The sequence below is a fragment of the Pleuronectes platessa genome, chromosome 16 (assembly GCF_947347685.1).
Source record: "Pleuronectes platessa chromosome 16, fPlePla1.1, whole genome shotgun sequence".
In the NCBI taxonomy this organism is placed as follows: Eukaryota; Metazoa; Chordata; class Actinopteri; order Pleuronectiformes; family Pleuronectidae; genus Pleuronectes; species Pleuronectes platessa.
Window position 1 is genome coordinate 14,404,368 of NC_070641.1, and position 16,159 is coordinate 14,420,526.

The 16,159-nt window shown below is 44.3% G+C and overlaps 1 protein-coding gene across 1 annotated transcript; it reads left to right on the forward strand.

Annotated features, from left to right (window-relative positions):
- Nucleotides 1-1,353: 1,353 nt before the first annotated feature.
- Nucleotides 1,354-14,109, forward strand: hs3st3b1a (heparan sulfate (glucosamine) 3-O-sulfotransferase 3B1a). Its single transcript, XM_053443321.1, has 2 exons — nt 1,354-2,221; nt 12,294-14,109. The coding sequence occupies exons 1-2, from the start codon at nt 1,725-1,727 to the stop codon at nt 12,910-12,912; spliced, it is 1,116 nt and encodes a 371-aa protein (XP_053299296.1). The 5' UTR covers nt 1,354-1,724; the 3' UTR covers nt 12,913-14,109.
- Nucleotides 14,110-16,159: the final 2,050 nt, after the last annotated feature.

Below are 16,159 nucleotides of genomic sequence, written 5' to 3' on the forward strand. Positions count from 1 at the left end.
GACACAGACCAAACTTCAAGTGGCATCTCAGGATTCACAGTCACACAGTGTCGCCGTGACCGCAGTGTGCTGTGGCTGCACCACCGCGCCCCCTTCGGAGGGGAATTATTAACTTTTATTGTTCAACTGAATGTGCTGATAACATTTGTTGATGTAAAAACTGCGTGTCCACATTGTTTGGAATGATTACAAGGGCTATCAGGGAGGATTATGAGGCCAATTAACTCTGAGTCACTCGACCGTTTGCGTGAAGTTGTTGGAAAACAGCTGATCCGTGACACATATTTTCACGTGTGACACTTGTTTATCTGCTCAGGGGGGTTATAAAGTTGTTTCAATTTTGTTGTTTGCTTTCTGCAGAACAGGTTAAATCATTAGAGGTTATTTAAAGAGGGCAAAGACAAATAGTGCATCATCGAGTATCCTCCAGATACTTTGATTCTTGGCCTTGATATTTTCATAAAAAAGAATTGGTATTTGTTAAAAGTTCTCAAGCTACTTCGAGCTATTCATACTTGTGGTTTGGTTCTTATTTCAAAAGCTTTCAATGGAAACATTTGATCCAAATTCCCCCCCTCCAAAAAAACCAGAAACATACAGCTTGTTCAACACAGACACACTAACTGGAGCTTTTAACGAGTTGCATGTTGATGTGAAACAGCCTGTGGAGCACGGATAGTTCACTTTAAACTAAACCTTAACATAAATCTGACCTCCGACAAGGACTCAGATTGTAATGCCATCTGCTGTTCAACATCAGAGGCTGTGATCTGTTCAGTCTGGAGGAAAGTCAGCAGTCGACAAGGGGAGGCATATAAATACAGGAATACATTTTTCAACTTTCAAAAATATCATGAAGCAGCTAAAACAGTATATTGGGCAAAATTACACTTATTGATGGAGGAAATATTTAAAGATTTACTAAATATTGGTGATTAGGACCAGTTAGATTCACTACTAACTTTATTGAGCAATTTTAAATATGATAACACGGGCGATCATGCTCCTATATGACAGTGGATATTGTATTCCTCATATTGTCCTAAAATATTTAAAGACTGCAAACAAATTGAAGGAATAACCAACAGGAAATAGATTTATTGTGCATATATTCTTATATATATATATATCTCCTGTAGTGACGTAGGTCTATACAGCACCATTCTTCAATAACTTATCCCTCATTCAGTGTTTTAATGCTGGTGTTGAAAAGTGCTGTCAAATCCAAGATCGCTCACTTGGGTCAAATTTGTCACGCTTTTTTTCAACCCTTCTCAACAATATTTTAAGTTGAAAGGATATACCGGAAGTCAGTCTACCCACCCACACTGTCTGTCTTGACGCTTTCGCCTGCCGTAGATAACTTGGTGCCGCTGTGAGAGGGAGCGCACACACTGGGAGCAAGTGATGGGAGACCACTCAGTCCCTGACGCGCACGTCGCTCGCCCTGCGATCTCTCCATCCACTGTTTCGTGATATTTTCTCCTCTTTTATATTCTTCAGGCTTTTTTTTTTTTTGTTCAGAATTGAAACTACTCAAATCATTCATCAAGCAGAACTGAAAGCGAAGCAGGAGGTGAACTTGCGTCATTTGGGCATTTGCTAAATTGCCTTTTGGGGGAAATTACGCACCGAGAGTCCAGAATCTGAGGCCATGGCAGAGGAGTGAGGCGCCGGTGCCAAAATGCCTGCTAACTGGGATATAACTTTTCCAAGGCGGTCCTATGGAATATAGTTCGATTTTACACAGCCTACATGTTGTGCCATCACCCCACGTGAAGAACAAACTCTTCGTATTCTGCATCATGCTGTCGCTCTGGGTCTATATGATTTATTGCTGTGTCGGCTACTGCTCCACGATGCCAAACCTGGCGTACGGCTCGGTGAGCAGTGGACGCGAAAACGACGCAGAAGTTGACAACCAGGAGACTTCCTTAGGCGCGTCCAGGGACTTGCTGAATAACGAGAACGATTTGGACAGCAGGGGAGAGGAGTGGGACGAGATTAGAGGCGAGGCGAAGGCGTTGGATGATAATGCCATGTCGGGTTTCCTCAATGAGTCGGAAAGTAAAAAGTTGCCCCAGGCGATCATCATCGGGGTGAAGAAGGGAGGGACGCGGGCGCTGCTGGAGTTCCTGCGCCTGCATCCTGACATCCGAGCGGTGGGAGCCGAGCCGCACTTCTTCGACCGCAACTACGACAAGGGGCTGGAGTGGTACAGGTACATCACACTGAGCCATGTTTCAAAACTTATAAAAGATACGGAGAGAAGGGGAGGGTGACCAGAGATACGTAATGCCTGTGGGACTTCTCATTGAACCGTGCCTCGCACAATTACGCACAGATTTGATGGCTGATTGGAGACATGACTTCGGGCTGTGCTTGACTGTCCAGAATAAAACACACATATATTTTTTTATTTGTATTTACTTTCTCTAAGTTCAACCTACTTCTTTGCTTTGAATCATATGATTCAACCAAAAACCCACATGATATAGGCTGGAATAAATATAATAGGCAAAATAAAAAGTAATCTATTTGTCTGTATAATAACTGGCTGTGATCATCAAGGAAAAAATGTATAACCTACGTTTCAGAAAATTACTTTGTTGTCTTGAAGTACTATAAGTCACCTTTAGGGTAATTGATTTATAACATTGATCTGCAGCAGTAGAAAGAAAAACAGTGATACAAAGCTAAATTATCATACTTTTCATCAAGTCGCCTATAGAAATGTTATATAGATTAAATAACATGTTGAGAGACAAAATAAAATAATGATAATGTTCAATGCAATTTAAGAAAAATGTTTTTACGAAGATAAGTAACTAATATCACCATGGAGATAGATTATCAAGAAAATAAATCATATATATATTATATCATAACATAGTAAAAAGATTGAGGTTTACATTTATGTTAATCCCAGTCTGATAATAAACTTTTATTCCACCATGTTATTGTCTTTAGTAAACCTGAGACTAAAGATGTTTACAGATTGTTATTGGTTTCATTGATTATTATTTTTTCACCAGTTAAAGTCTGAGGTTACTTAAACAATAACACCAGAGTGAGACCTTGACATATATACATAATTCTGAAAAACACATTAGATATTGGTGTATATCAACATTTATAGAAATCTAACTGCTGTTATCTGTGACCTCAAGTGATAACTTTATGTAAATACTTTAGAAACTGTCGATGAGGCGCAGGCCACTCTCACATCCTAAAGTTTGTCCAACTGCAGCAATCAGAGCTTTAATGTCAGTGACACCACAGGTCAGAGTCCTCAAACAGAACATCATGTACGCCACCTTTCTGCTGAGGTTAAAACTTTCACTTTGACATTTTGTTCCTCTCAGCCACGATCGATTTCCTGCTTGTTTGCCCAACCTTCTCCGCGTGTTCCGGGAATTTTTATACATGCGCCCTTTGGCCTTGGCCTCTCTGTTGTAGCTCCCTGGCAAGGACGTGGACACCAGGTAGAAAAGAAAGATACATAGAGCTCGGCTTCTTAGAAGTTCATTCTGGACGCAGACCAAACAAACAGCACTTAGTTTGTTGTGAACAGTCAGCAAGTTACATCGTGCTGTCGTTTTTTTTTAAATCTTTTTAACAGCCTGGAGTGTGATTATAAAGATTAAGAGTTCCAGGGAATTGATTTAGACGGTAATTAGTCTTTATTATATTCAATCCTAAAGTCATCACTGCTGTGAAAAGGCGCAATCATTGATGTGTGGCTGCTCACACCTTCATCACTGCACAACAATATATTTTTATTGTACTCTCTGTCATGGCAACTGTCGTCCTTGAACCACAACCCATCTCTCAATATGCAAGCTCTTTACTATTGACTCAGCTGCACAGTTACACAACTCGGCTCGTCCTGTTGGACATAAACACAAACACACTTAACTCTTAATGATTGATCTTTCGTGTATACCCGAAATGTTCCTGCAAGTGGTTTGGCATTGAGTCCTTTGAAACATGTGAGCAACCGCATTGTTAAGAGGAGATGCCGCTGTTTCAAGTGTGCATTTGACTGAGCCGAGGGATTAAGAGGAAATGTCAAAGGATCCACGCACTGTTTGAAAGCTGGTTCCGCGAAGCTACAATAGGGGAAGCGAAGCATTGTTCAAAGGCGTCCTCGCTTATAAGCTCCTTTAAGAATTACCGGACAGGTTCGGGACATTTTTAGATGATCGGTCTTTGAAGATCGGCCTTTTGTCCATCTCCACAGACTGAGCCACGAAGAAACACACTGAGACGGCTTGAGGACTTTTTATATCCGTTTTGCCAAATTTTGGTAGTGTTTTTACATTTCACACGTTACGCATGAGTACGCGATGCATGTGAAGAATGAGGAACGAAAGAAGAATCTATCATTGAAGAAGCCAGTGATTGGATTGGATTAAAATAGTCAAAGAAGCGGTGAAATATAATTGAGACGTTCACTGTGGCAGCTACACACACACACACACACACACACACACACACACACACACACACACACACACACACACACACACACAGCCAGGGGAAGCAGGGGAAAGTTTTTCATCCTGAGACGTGTATAATGAAGGTTCTTCTCCGAGAGAGGTGATCTGGTTAATTAAAACAACTTGGCTTGAGTTGTCACAGTAAGCGCACTGAGCCACTGATTGACCCCATACAGAAGAGCACTGGGACATCGAGTCAACCCTTAATGAACATTAAGGCATAGTGGAGCCCGGAGAAATCCAGTGTAGCTTATCGGACGTGCGACCACTACCACGCAATCCGTCGCCAACTTTTCGGCTCCATGCTGTAAATGAGCGTTTTCTGCCCGGCGCACCTTTTCTGAGGCTCGTTAAAAGATTCCATCCTGAAATCCCCTTGATCCAAGTGGGGTGAAGACGTCCATTGATTTGTTTGCCCATATGTTTCACTTCATCGCCCCCGACTAATGGTGAGCAGTAGCTCGGAGAGGAGCCGTCCTCTGGGTGGGCTTATCACTTCCTGTGGTGGCATTGAGTTGTGCCCACACCATTTATCTGCTGTGATTGGTGTGTCCATCCCGATGGAGGTCTGCTGTGTCCGTCCTGATGGAGCCCCACATAGAGGGGAGGCCCCTGCACAGCGGGACGCCCACCACAATGCAGCACGGTTTTCACTCACACAGGCAGAAGGAAAAAAAAGAGAGACAGAGAAGCAGGCAGACAATTGTGCACACTTTCTTGCACAGAGCACAGGAGGCAACTCCCAAAAGCCGTGGGAACAGCTTCCTCCCTGGCCCCTCCTCTATTTGACAACAGCCTATTTCTAACTTCCTCTTATACGTGACACTTTAACTGCTCATCTATTAAATGCAAGCTCGAGTCAAGGTCTTCCGAGTTCTATACGGTGGATGTGACTTAATTGTTGAAATCCTCTCGAGGTTCCATATAGAACAATTAACGGCCTTCTGACTAACTTACTGAGGGTGTCAGGGAAGATGGCCTAATCCTCCTCAGAGCCCCGGGGCTGCTCAGATGCAGGCCGGCGGTAGATAGAGGGCAGTAAATTTAAAGCAAGTCTTTAGAAAGCGCAACAGTATTATGGAGCTCAGTGAAAGGGGATGCTGGAGAACCCCTGAGGTCTGCATTAACCCTGACAATAAAGGAGCAGACAATTAGTGTGAAACATGTTTTCTCTGCCTTCACTTTGTATGCAAATGTGCTCAGAAGGGTGAAAGTGCCCTTTGACGAAGCCCAGCAGGAGTTCGTCGGAAAGAGCATTCACTGGAACCGGCCCAAGAAAAGACTCCAGCTCTTCACTTAAGCTCCTTTAGCCCGAATGTTGACTTTCAGAAATGTCTGTGTGCAAAGTTGAATTTCCCAAGACAAGGTTCGTTCGAGTCCACCGGTGGCTTTTTGCCTGCTCAACACTTTTTACCTCTTTGTGAGGACGTGGGGGGGATGAGAGAGAGAGATCTCAATATAGGTATCACCCACTTTAAACTGATGTGTCAGCACATTTACAGGGAAATGTCGAGAACAATGCACGCATTGAGAAAAAGATGCGGTGAAGAAAGCCATCACTTAAGCTGGTTGTCGTTTCTGAAGAAAATTCCCAGAAACTTTTCTCCTTTAAAACGTCCAGCCCTGCGAAAACAGAAAACCAGGATTCATCTGATTGTCTCCTCTGATCGCTAGCGTTCCACCAATGACTCCACTAGATTGTCAATGCTGGTAATGTGCGCCTCCCATCCCCTGCGTCTGAGATTGAAGATTTAATTTGCTGCAACAACCCCCTGGGCTTTCGCTTGAGGCGATCTGTCGAACCGCAGCACTTATTACAGCACTTTGGAAACCCTGAAACAAAGCAGGTTCACTCCATTAAAACCCCTGGAGTTGTTGACTTCCTCATCTCTCTCTTGTCGCATCTTCTGAGAGAATGTTGTTTCCTGCCTCCGTCTTTGACTCCGCTGCAGAGACTCCCCGACAGCTAGTCACACCAACTCTATCTGCCTCAGCCATCAATTTCTTTTTTTCTGCTTCTTTGAAGTCTTGTTTGCTTGCGCCGATCCTCTCAGGTCCTTCGTCAAAACCTGGCATCAACCTGCGTCTTGGGTGATCACAAGTGGACAGCTCTAAGTACGTCAGTTCACACCTGGGATTAGAATAAGCCGCACATGTGTCTCGAGTGACCGTTCTGGATGGGATCTGGCTTCGCCTCCCGATACGCAAATAAACATTACCATCATTTTCCTGTTGCAAAGACCAACTGCGTTGTTGTTTTTAACTGGAGGAAGACAGCAATTCACCGGCATTTCCTGGTTTGCAGGAAATTCACAGAAGTAGAAATCAAAACAATACGGTCCGGGTCAATTCTTCTATGTTTCCCAGATGAACCAAATCAACCAAGACGTTTGACACACTAGTTATACTTTTCTCTCTTCAAAACCTTCAGGCATGGTAGACACAGTTGTCCTACATAATTTGGACGTAATGCGTGTAAGAGTACGTACAACTGTTGAGCTGTTCCTTTATAATGGCCAAGGGTACGCTGTTTAAAGAAAGTGACCACACGCTGCCCAGACCACCTCCGAATATAAGCAATCAAAGATGTCTCCAGTGCATCTTCATGAAGTTTTTGGTGCTTTCATATCCGTACTCAGTCCTGTCCACTTGTGATCAAATTATTCAAGACACATGGTTGAGCCTGGTTTGAACGCAGCCTCGGAAAACAGGATGCATCTGTGGAGAATCAGCCAATCGTACCCACCATTGCACAATTTGGAAATAGACATCACATGCAGAGAATTTTGTTATCCCATCACAACATCATAATAGTCCAGTGCACATATGTGTTGTCTCTCATACCCCTCTTATCCTGTTTTTCTGCTAATTTAGTAGCATTAACAGAGAAGCTGAATCAGCATGCAAATAAGAGCTATCTATCCATCCATTCACACTGGTATTGATCTATCTAGTTCTTTGAGAAATCTCTGTCTGCCTGTCTGGGGCTCGGATATCTCAAGCACAGTTTATCTTATCTGCTTCTCTCTTGGGTTGTGTCTTGTTAAGGGCTCTTGGAAGTGCAGCGTCCAATTTGGTTTAATTCTGACCGGGGAAACGTTCAACGTTAATACACTTTGAATCAGTCAGTCATGACAACAACGCGTTTACAACTACCGCACATTCACGACAATGGTAATAACAGCTGATCAAGTTTCTGCGTACTGAGTCGAACTTTGAAGAAACAGGTGAACAGCTTTTCAGCGATGGTGCGGCAGTCCAGTCTTTTCTCGTCACTTTTACAGTTTCAGAAAGAAAGCTTCACCCAGCTTTACCACAGGCCAAGCAAACAACCATTTCAAAACAGGCACTAATTCAGCTCTTATGACTTGTTATATTCTCTTTGACTAGGACCATGATCAACAATCAGTGTGACTGGTTTACATTTTTCCCCCCTGATAAAAAGTCCCCTCAGCTGCTGTAAACAAATGACTGTCAGTGTTGTGACGTGTTAATACAAGGCCGACAGTTGTGTGAGGGAAGCCAGGATGGTTCACATACTGTTCCTCCCCCTCCTCCTCTCCCCAGAATGGACCCGCCACCATTAGACAGCCAGGTGGCCTTCAGGTTTTGCACAATGACAGTAATAACGGAGGAAGTGAAAATGCTGCGCTCATCGGGGAGGAATGCGGTTGAGACACTGAGTGTTGTTCAGCGTCATACGAGAAGTTCCTGACTGTGGAGCGCCATGACGTTGATGTTCACGTGGATGATAAGCTGGGCCGCAATGGTCCCGGAACACCTTCCCAGAAAGCTGTTCTCCTCTTTGACGTCTGTCTGGATTCTGTCTCTCGGTAAATTGGACTGATTATTCTAAGTGGCTGCATACCACCACCTCTCATCCTGTCTTCGCGAAGGGGAACGATTCCCACAGTAGCTCCAGCCCTCTCAGAGCTGCCGTGAGAGATTATTACTCATATCATTAGATAATCCTGAGCGGGGTTATTTTTTCTGGAGCAGTCCCTTGTCACAGGGTCTGAGGAGCTCAAATATAGATGCCAATTAGAGTCAGTCAAGCTGACTGACTGCAGGGAGCCAACAAAAATCTTGTCTTGAGTTTTCTTGCACTGTGCTTGTTCCGCACTTTTGTGAACTCTAGCTGAGGGCATCATCCTGCAGCCGCACGACGCACTGCTGTAAATTCCTACCTTTGAACCCGCCTCCTGATAGCAGCGAATGTAAACAATCATTTCAAATGCCGTCTCCCCAGCAGCCAGTTTCACGGACACACCCGACTTCCCAGCTGATAAATGACACAGCACTCGCCTCTCCTGGAGTCACGTCTGTCGGCAGGTCGTGGTCGGCATGATCTATCTTCTGCTAACGCCGCAGACAAAGCTCAGCTGACTCTAAAAGTTACACTTCGGCTTCAAGGTCGGAGGAGTGAGCCGACTCAGTCTCAATCTTCACGGAGCACACCTGATTCCATCTAATCCTCTCGTTGCTCCCTCTTCCCCTTTCGTCTCTTGTTTTATCTCTGTCTTTTAACCGCCCCACTTCTCCCCCCCCCCTAGCTGTTATCTTCCCCGACCATGCTGTTCTCCTGCGAGTTTAGCAGGAGAGGTTAGAGGGCAGAGGATGTTTATGTGCAAGTGCGAGCATCAATGTAAATTTACTCTTAATGTACCGATTGAGGGTTTAAACTCTTCTGAGCTAAAGAGGAAGTCTCAGTCCGGAACAAACCGAATCATGGTTGTCTTTGTTTGCAGTGTGAAAACACATTCTTGGATAGCCTGGAGAATGGAAGATAAAAAAAGAAGCAGCTCACAAGATTGCCTGTAGTGTTCCCCTCTAACAATTTAATGATGGAGTAACGAGGATGTTCGTTTTCCTCGTAGTAATAACATAATGATATGATATAAAGTTATTCGCTTCTTGAAGTCAAATAGAAACATGCAAACAAATTCATTAGAGGGCAAAAGTCAGCAGGTTGTGACTCAGCTCCACAGAGCGCGCTATCTCTGTTGTCTCGAAGCTGAATGATGATGCCCCTGCCCGGCTGATTGATAGATGAGGATGCACTGAAACCTATTGGTTCCAGGCGACATTGTTTATTAAGCAGAACAAATTGTGAAAGCTTGCTACATCTGCCCCCCCCCGAAGGCACCTCTCTCGCTCCCTGCTCATTCAGAGATGTTCTGCAGCGCTCTATCTCTGCTAAGATGAATAATGCATGGCACTTCTCACACAGATTGTTTTGCTCGGGGACCAAGTGGAAAGTTTGATTGGTGGCAAGTTTTTTTTTTTGTCCCTCCGGGCCCCGGGAAAGGCCTCCAGCGTTCTGCTTGTGTGTGTATCCAAGAGAGTCTCATGATAATTGCAGGGGGGGGGGGGGGGGGGGGGGGGGGGTTCTGATAGAGCTGTTTGTGTCTCTCGTACCTATAACCTTGATTAGGTTTGGGGGCTTTCCACTACATACAATGATGGCTGATGCTCTTAGAGGGAGAAAAGTGGAATAACTGTGTAAGACCTACAGCCTCCATGGAAGGGAAAGAAAGAGTAGGTGACATTAGGGGATGGATTAAATAACATAAGCAAACAGACGCCCCTGTGTGTTTGCATGGCACTAATGAGGTATGGGTGATGCCTCCTTTGCCCACAATCACTTAAGCGTTTTCCTTACGTTCTGCACAGTGACGTCTTGCGGACCCTTTTTCTGCTCCTCTCTCTACCACACACAATCGTGAGATGAAAGCTGTGTTTGGAGAGGGATACCGCGGCTCCTCGTGCGTGCACCAACAGATGGATGGAAAATTATGGCAATCACTTTAATGTCACGGCTCCTCTGCTGTTCCGCTCTTTGACTTAGAACAAGCGCTCTCGCTATCAAAACATGAGATTATTAGCCAAGTGCTGGAATAATTGAAGATTTACATTTCAACTTAGACTCAGAGCCACGTGAGGTATGTTTGGGGGGGGCAACGCTTGTAAACATGTGACATTACATCGTGGCTCAGGAATAGTAGAGTGAGCTTTATCTACCTTTGCATTCGAGAAACTAAGCTCCTCTCCTAATCTCCTGTATAGGAAATTATGGATGGGTGGAAGTCTTGTAACATACATAGAACAATCAGTTACAACTTTTTTATTCATAACAGGCAAGTGTACGAAGCTGGGGAAGAGTTTATAATTGTATGCAACTCTGTAGGCTACATGAATGGGGATTGGATACTGAGGGTTCTTCCAATGTTTATTCAAGAGTGTGGTCCTTGTAATTAAGAATAGGACTCGTTTTTTTCATGTTCAGATTCTCTAACGCTTGCACTCAAAACCCTGCACTCGCTCTCAAGTGCTTAAACTTGTGCTTAAACTGGGCTCTTGCACGGACAAATTTCCTGTGCTCCAGCTTCAGCTCTTCTCCTCACGCTGCTTTCTCTGAGTGCGTGACGGAAAAACAACAACACCGCCATGGAGCAGGAGCGCAGCAGATCCCTGGTAAACACGGAGCGGCAAGAATGAGGGTTCATTTATCAACACTACAGCTGGCGTTCTATCAGTTGTGGGAATTCAAATAGACTTGTTGCACCAACAAATTGAGGCTCAGAAGAAAACACCTAAGATCAGGGGAGAAGTCGGAGCACAACAAATATAAGCACAAGGGGCTTTTTCGTGAAAGCAGAACAAAATAAAGTTCCTACGTTACTTGTGTTTTCCTTTTGAATGCATTCGGATGCAGCAAACCCTCAAACTAATCCCACGAGTTAAATTAACGTTTGTCTGTGTCAACACAAAATTCAATTTTAATTTCTAGCATCACTGGTCGCATTCGGGTTACACTGGAGTATTTGTTGGGTCCAGAAGCAACGGGTTCCCGTCTGTGTTGCTACATGGATTAACCTCTTACCATTGACTCTCATCGTTGTGACCACACGCTGTATCTATCTCCTTCTCTCCCACTTACTCACTCCAGAGACACCAGCCACCCAGCCAGCAAGCAAGGCAGCCGAGCAGCCTCTAATGCCGTAGCGTGTTTGGCTTAGTCCTAATCCCCCTTGGCTCACTTTAGCCATTATCCAGTCGGGGCTGCAGTTAACAGGCTGTATTATGATCAAGCAGAGCCATCCAGGGTCAACAAGAATATGCAGTTACGGGAATACACGGCTCCTGAGCTTTGCGTTTTTCTCCTAAGGAATGCAACGCCTCTCCAAATTTTCCCTTTTTACACAACATTACTGACAATTACGAGGAGAACAGTGCAGCCACAGTCATATGTCTTGGCATGACATTAAGAGGCATAGTGCTGCCTATTCAGAGTTAAACCATCTTTTGTGTGCTGTAATGAAGGTGTGGAATAGTTCAATGTGGGGATTGCAGGGTTTGGGAGAGGATTGAGGCATTAGGGTAGATTAAATGCAGCACCCGGAGATGAATGTCTTCCTCCAGGGGCTGTATTTAGAACATGTCATGAACTGTGTATTGTCCTCACACGCAATCGCAAATGATTGATAGCGCTTGTGCTCTACCTACTGGTCTCAGTCACTTTAACTGCACACACTGACGCCGGTAATGATGTCGAGAATTGTCCTCTCGAAGATGATTGACTATCGCCCGCCTGACAGTCTTTCTAAATCTGCCACGGAGAGAAAATGTGTAAATGTTGACCTCATCGTCCTTTATGGACGCTTTCAAAAGTTGTTTGCTTTAAGAAGTGATGTCACTACAAAGAACTGAACATGATGGTATAGAGTTGTTTTCATGCCATGCAGTGACTGGAGAGCAAATATTAATCTGTGTGTTTGTGTGTCTTTGCAGGGAGTTGATGCCCAAGTCCTCCGATGGCCAGTTGACCATGGAGAAGACCCCCAGCTACTATGTCACCAAGGAGGTCCCCGCCCGGATTTACACCATGTCTAAAGACACAAAGCTGATTGTAGTCGTGCGGGACCCTGTCACGCGAGCGATATCAGACTACACCCAGACCCGCTCCAAGAAGCCGGACATCCCCTCATTCGAGACCCTGACTTTTAAGAACATGTCGATGGGTCTGATTGACACCACGTGGAGTGCCGTTCAAATCGGCATGTATGCCAAGCATCTTGAGCGCTGGATCCAGTTCTTCCCGATGGAGCAGCTGCTGTTCGTGAGCGGAGAGCGTCTGATCAGCGACCCTGCCGGGGAGATGGCTCGCGTCCAGGACTTCCTCGGGCTCAGGAGGGTCGTCACAGAGAAGCATTTCCACTTTAACCCGACAAAGGGCTTCCCCTGCCTTAAGAGACCTGAGGGGAACAGCAAACCACACTGCCTGGGCAAAACCAAAGGCCGGACCCATCCGAATATTGATCCAGAGGTGGTTCAGAGGCTACGGGACTTTTATAAACCCTTTAATAGGAAATTTTACCAGATGACCGGTCATGACTTTGGCTGGGACTGAGATGAATGCTAGGACGACAGTCTCATGCTGGTCCCTTGTCTGTTTTATTTTTGTCTGGAGATAGTGTTATACAGCGTATGTACAGTATTTGGTGGATATGTAAAAAGTTCAGAAGTCTATTTTATGATAATTTATTGTTACGATAATATTAACTCACTAAGCTGCCTAAGCAGGTTTATCCAAGATCGTACTTTTCATCCTGTTTCAAATCTCATTACAAATATTTTTTTTCTATAAAAGCACAATGTCTTTTACGGGTATTTCGAGCAGGGTCAGTATCCTTTTTTTTTTTTTTAACCATACCTTTGGCTTCATGTTATTTTCCCAAATGCTGCTTTTGCTTCACCTTAACCTGAAAGAGATCCATCTCCACAAACAACTGGTAATATCCCCTTAACATGTGCCTGACCCTCAGAGGTCCATGGGCCCACTTAGTCAGGTCGATACAGGCCTCAGCTGATCCAGTGCCACTTGCCAGGTGGATCAATACAGTAATAGCTCCTAATCATGTCAGTTAGACCTGAGGGATGGCACCGTCTTGATCTCCCGAGCGCCGCAATAAAACACGGATCCATTAATGGCTGTACGTTTAGGTTTGACCCTTGAGCCAACTTCAAGTTAGTATAATGATATACAGTACATTTCCAGTGCAGTGTTTCGACTCAACCACTATTTATACCTGTTCTACAAAGGAATGTTGATCGGGATCGAATGGAGATTCCTGTCACGGTACTTTTGACCCGGTTTCATCCTTTGTTTCCAAAAACCCGCGGCACAGGCTTCATTTGTTGGCCTTTCCAAACCTAAAATGTATCAAATGACTGAAGTGGCATGTGATCCTAGACATGTTAATGGGGCCCTTACCCATGATGCATCAGCATATAGAAAATATGTTTTATCTCTATTCTACATTCAGTGATGGCTGAAGAGAATTAAAACCAACCTACCTGCTGTCAATATTTAGTTTCATGTAAACGGTTGAGTTTTATTCAACCTACTTTTATTATTTCTTTTACAGTTTTAACAGACGTCATGTCATAAAGACATACCCTGTGGTTGTAGAGGCACTATTTTTTCTGTACTCATCGCTTTAAAACATGAGACTGAAGCAGGTTTGACTGAGACGTTGATTAAAAGGTGAAATCATGTCTTTCTTTTTTTTTTATGAACCAGGAAATAAATGTTTTATCCAAATCATATCTGATGTCTTTGCCTTTATTTCCTCAATAGAGTGCCTTCCTACGCCAAGACCTCTGCACCAAATCTCCAAACCAACCAACAAACAGCGGTGAAAGCTTTACCACCTTGACCGGCGTGAAAATCGTTAAATTTATTAGCGTGCTGAACACTTTAATGCATTACCCAGCTCACCTGTATAGACCTCTGGATCCCTGCGGGCGAAGGTGCAGTGCTGCGTCTAATTAACCATCTTGCACATTATTGCACTAACGCACTAATTAGCACAGGGCGGTTTGCAGCGTTTAGCTGCCTCAGCCTCCTGCTGCCAACGGTGAGGGGGCTTTGTTGCCATGACCCTCGCAAACACATAACAGAGTGTCAGGTTTCTCATATGGTGGTGAGGCGGCATATCATGAAAAACACCAGCATTCCTTTATGTCCCCGGGTGACACCGAACACTTTGAAGGAAGGTCAGGTTTCAAACCTCTTTTTTGAACATGCTCATGTGGATGTAAACATGAGGCGCTTTGTCTTGTTTTCATCCAGGACTTGAAGCAGTAACAATATGTTTACATCCCTGATGATGTTAGATTCAGTTGAAGAAATTATATTAAAGACATTTAGCATTTTCCATATCTTCTAACGTGTTTTGTCATATATTGTGGAGGCACCACAAGTTGTCTGTGCACTTGCCTGGAGCCACTTGTTGCATCCATCACGCAGCACAGCTAACCACGGAGCAAAGGTCATAGTTCAAGCAAGATATGAATCACCCTCCTCTTAATGAACAACCTTTATTTCACTCTCCAGCATAACACCTACATTTACCTGGAGCTGCCAGAGGTGATGAAGCCAGTCTCCCTGGTTGCAGTGCTGCAGCAGCCCTGATCGCTCAGGAAGCAACTCCCTTTGCAATTACAGGGATAGAGGAGGGGTGCTGTAATTGCCGGGCTCCCACCAGGGGAATAGCTGTGAGCACACATCGCTCCAGGCTGTTGTAAAGGAGGCTGTTGTTGTGTGAAGGTTGGAAAGACAAGGAGAATAGGCACCTGGCAGCCTTGAGCATCTAGCAACTTCAAACATCCCCTTGGCAGCTGCCACTCGGGGATCGAGCTGCCGGATAAAAGCGAAGGAAAATAAAACATCATACAAGTGCAGACTGTTTAGTTTAGGGAACAGATGTACACAAATTTGGAGTTTAGATGCAGGCAGCACGATGAACTGTGGCCCTCGTTAAAATGTCAATGAAAAGTCTTTGTGCTCTGCTAAGATGTCAGTCACGGCGAGTGATTTAAACGTGTTTGGTCCTCGCCTGCAGAAATGATTGCGAGTCATTCGTTCACTCTATTTTCGACTCGGTTGTAGGGCGGAGTCCTGTCAAGTCAGTGATTCAGGAGTTTTTGTCAGGTTCTCACAATGTGATGTTAACAACTTAGCCTTAATGTGAAATTGAGGAACTGAGGAAGAGGAGGAAGTGACATGAGCAAAGGTGCCAGACTGACTGTAGCCTAAAAATATCTCAGGTACCAACAGCCCACAGAGGCTTGTCAGTGTAAAATACCTTCAAAACTAGACAACAAAAAGCAACGTCAATACTTTATCATAATGTCCTCTTTCAAAATACGATCTGCGTGAAAATCATCCATCCATTATCTGTATTCGAAGATGGGCAAAGTATGCCAGTGTATCACAGGGCCTACATATAGATACCAAACTACGGACAATTAGTAGTCTCCAATTAATTTAATCATTAACTTAAATCTGCATGTTTTTGGTCTGTGGGAGGAAGCTGGAGAAACCTACTTGGGATTAAATTAGAAATAAAAGGTTTCACAGCACATGTCACCCAAACAGGATATCAAGTATATTCTGGAGCAAGGGTCCGTACTTTTTATAATTTTGATTGTGTTCTGAAAATGATCAGGATGTAATTTTTTTATTGGCCCAGCATCGTTGAGAAACTAAAGACAAAGGTTAAACAACAGGAAATCGATTGATTTGGTGGAGTCACCAACAGGACAGACCGAGTTTGATTTCCTGTTGTTAAGTACCGCAGCGTAAGTACTGC

Excerpts from the sequence above, each read along its gene's own strand:
- hs3st3b1a (XM_053443321.1), top strand. The coding sequence starts at position 1,725 with ATGGAATATAGTTCGATTTTACACAGCCTACATGTTGTGCCATCACCC. Across the intron at positions 2,222-12,293 it reads AAGGGGCTGGAGTGGTACAG|GGAGTTGATGCCCAAGTCCT; the intron begins GTACATCACACT and ends GTGTCTTTGCAG.